Here is a 2,500-nt window from a genome sequence, read left to right as displayed (position 1 = left end):
AGCATTTTTTGCGATATTTTTTACAGTTCTTTACAGTTTTTTACATTCTGTCCGGTGGCTAAATATGCCTTTTTTACATTTTAGCCACCTGACAGAATGCCCCCGCCCACTGTAAAAAATATCGCGGAAATTGCTAAAACTATAGAAAGCAGTTAAATGTTTTAACACTCATCTTTGATTTACTTTAATTACAATCTAAAACATAAATCTTGGTTGTAAAACACCAAAGTTGTCCAGATAGTTGATTAAGAGCAATGGATTCTCCATTTTTTTCAAGTCAAGGACCCCCATCTTTAAAGGTTTTATGCCAGGGACCCTCCCCCAGAAGAGAAGATTTATGTAAAAAAAAAAACACAATTTTTCAAAATGTTTGATATTTTTCAGATGTCTTTTCAAAAGCAACAGTATTTATTAAATATAGTAATATAATTAAATATTGGTGCCCCCATTTTTTTTACCAAATAGGTTCCCATATTGGGGTTTTAAGTGGTTCTTTATATAGAACCTTCGACATTCTTCTGTGGCATTTGGTTCCCGTTGGCACCTTTATGTTTCTGTGTGTAGAGGAGAGAGAGAGAGAGAGAGAGAGAGAGGAGAGAGAGAGAGAGAGAGAGAGAGAGAGAGAGAGAGAGAGAGAGAGAGAGAGAGAGAGAGAGAGAGAGAGAGAGAGAGAGAGAGAGAGACACACACACACACACACACACACACACACACACACACACACACAGACAGAGATAGACAGAGAAGAGGAGAGGGAGAGAGACACAGAGAGAGAGAGAGAGAGAGAGAGAGAGAGAGAGAGAGAGAGAGAGAGAGAGAGAGAGAGAGAGAGAGAGAGAGAGAGAGAGAGAGAGAGAGAGAGAGAGAGAGAGAGAGAGAGACAGAGAGATACAGAGATAGATAGAGAAGAGGGGAGGGAGAGAGACAGACAGACAGACAGAGAGAGAGAGAGATAGAGAAAGGGAGTGAAGAGAGATCTCTTTACCTATGACTCTGTCTTTCTTTCCATTCCTTATCGGGGTGCAGAGTAAACTCTTGATCTGGTTGCTGGGATGCTCTGGGTTTTCACTCTGTCAAAGGAAGGAGAAGCCAAGAGATTCAACAAAAATAATGTAATTAAAGTGTGCAATCTTTAAAAACGGCAAAATGTATTAACCCATTAAGACCTGAGGCGATTCTTAAAAATGTTTTCTAAATCCTAACAGTTTTTGTTAGTGACACCGATGCGTTCCAGGTCTTTAGGGGTTCAAAAAATTCATTTCTAAAATCGCTGTTCTAAAATGCTGATGTCTTTTTTGAGTATGTGTGTGTGTGTGTGTGTGTGTGTGCGTGCGTGCATGCGTGCGTGCGTGTGTGTGTGTGTGTGTGTGTCTGTGTGTGTGTGTGCGTACCGTCCAGGGGAAGCGCTGGTCCTTGGTGACGTCGGTGATGTTCAGAGGTTGCATGGTGTTCTTGACGTACTGAGCGTACATGTAGTTGATCTGAGTCACATCAAACTCCCTGCACGGGAACAAGGGACACGTTTAAACACTTTTAAAGGGGCTACACCATGAATTAAAAAAATATATGTTATATATAAATATTGCCCCCTAATACGTTTTAAACAGGTTGTAAGCCTAAAAAACATCCAGATATTTTTTCTCTCAATCTGACTGTCTGTCATTCCAAGCTTTTTCAGCTGCAATACCAAAACGTCCTATTGGGCAGGGGGGAGCTGCTGAGCAATTCTGTCTGGCCATCATCAATGCAAAATCAGGGCAAGTGACATCACTTGCACAGCCATTCTGAAATGGCCTGTTCAGACACGCCCATTCAGGAAATCCATGAAATGAGCATGAATGACTGAATGTTAAAAAAATATATATTTTTGGGTACAAGAGACACTGGGGAGCCCAAAAAATACTAAAAAACTAAAAAAAAATGAAATTCATGGTGTAGCCCCTTTAACTCATTGAGTGCCATTAATGTGTTTCACGTGTTTTTACCGCTATGGCGTAACGTGCCAATGACGTGTTTGACGTGTTTTTGAAAAAAATGTAAAAAAAAAAGAAAAATGAAAAACATGTTCAGAACTCAAGATATCATCATCTGAAGATTTGCAGCTCCATCCACTCCTTGTTTAACTTAGAACTGAAAAAGGCTGTACATGTATCTCGCTTCCTAAGCACTTTTTTTACTGTGAAAAAACGCTGGCACTGGGACAACATCATTCTGAAATAATTCTGGCAATTCTGGTACTCAATGAGTTAAACACTTTTCAATTTTTTATTTTACAGCCTTCCAAAATGTTCTGAAATATAGCAAAGAAATACAAAAATTAAGAGTGCAGATATACAAGCTCACAACGCATCGCGATGTGACATTCAACCTATTACGGACATGTCATTTGAAGTTGAACATTTCTCAAAAGATTTCAAGAAAGAAAATATATATATTGGGGCGCCGATGCAGTGGTGTAAAGTTACTACTGTAAGTACTGTAAGTTTACTCAAGTACTGTA

At 39.3% G+C, this 2,500-nt stretch overlaps 1 protein-coding gene across 4 annotated transcripts in view; it reads right to left on the bottom strand.

Moving 5' to 3' along the window:
• The window catches only part of pde5ab (phosphodiesterase 5A, cGMP-specific, b), a 168,865-nt gene that overhangs the window by 29,594 nt on the left and 136,771 nt on the right, over positions 1 to 2,500 (bottom strand). For all 4 annotated transcript variants that reach the window (XM_084043454.1, XM_084043453.1, XM_084043455.1 and 1 more), the window contains 2 exons: positions 1,392 to 1,500; positions 986 to 1,070 (listed from right to left, as the gene is read on the bottom strand). In XM_084043454.1, coding sequence (XP_083899580.1) covers positions 986 to 1,070; positions 1,392 to 1,500 — 194 coding nt within the window. The remainder of the gene's footprint in view (positions 1 to 985; positions 1,071 to 1,391; positions 1,501 to 2,500) is intronic.

Source organism: Gymnoscopelus microlampas (genome assembly GCF_963454915.1).
Source record: "Gymnoscopelus microlampas genome assembly, chromosome: 19".
NCBI classification, from domain to species: Eukaryota; Metazoa; Chordata; class Actinopteri; order Myctophiformes; family Myctophidae; genus Gymnoscopelus; species Gymnoscopelus microlampas.
Note: the sequence above shows the minus strand (reverse complement) of the source record. Positions and strands in the feature narration are given on the sequence as shown.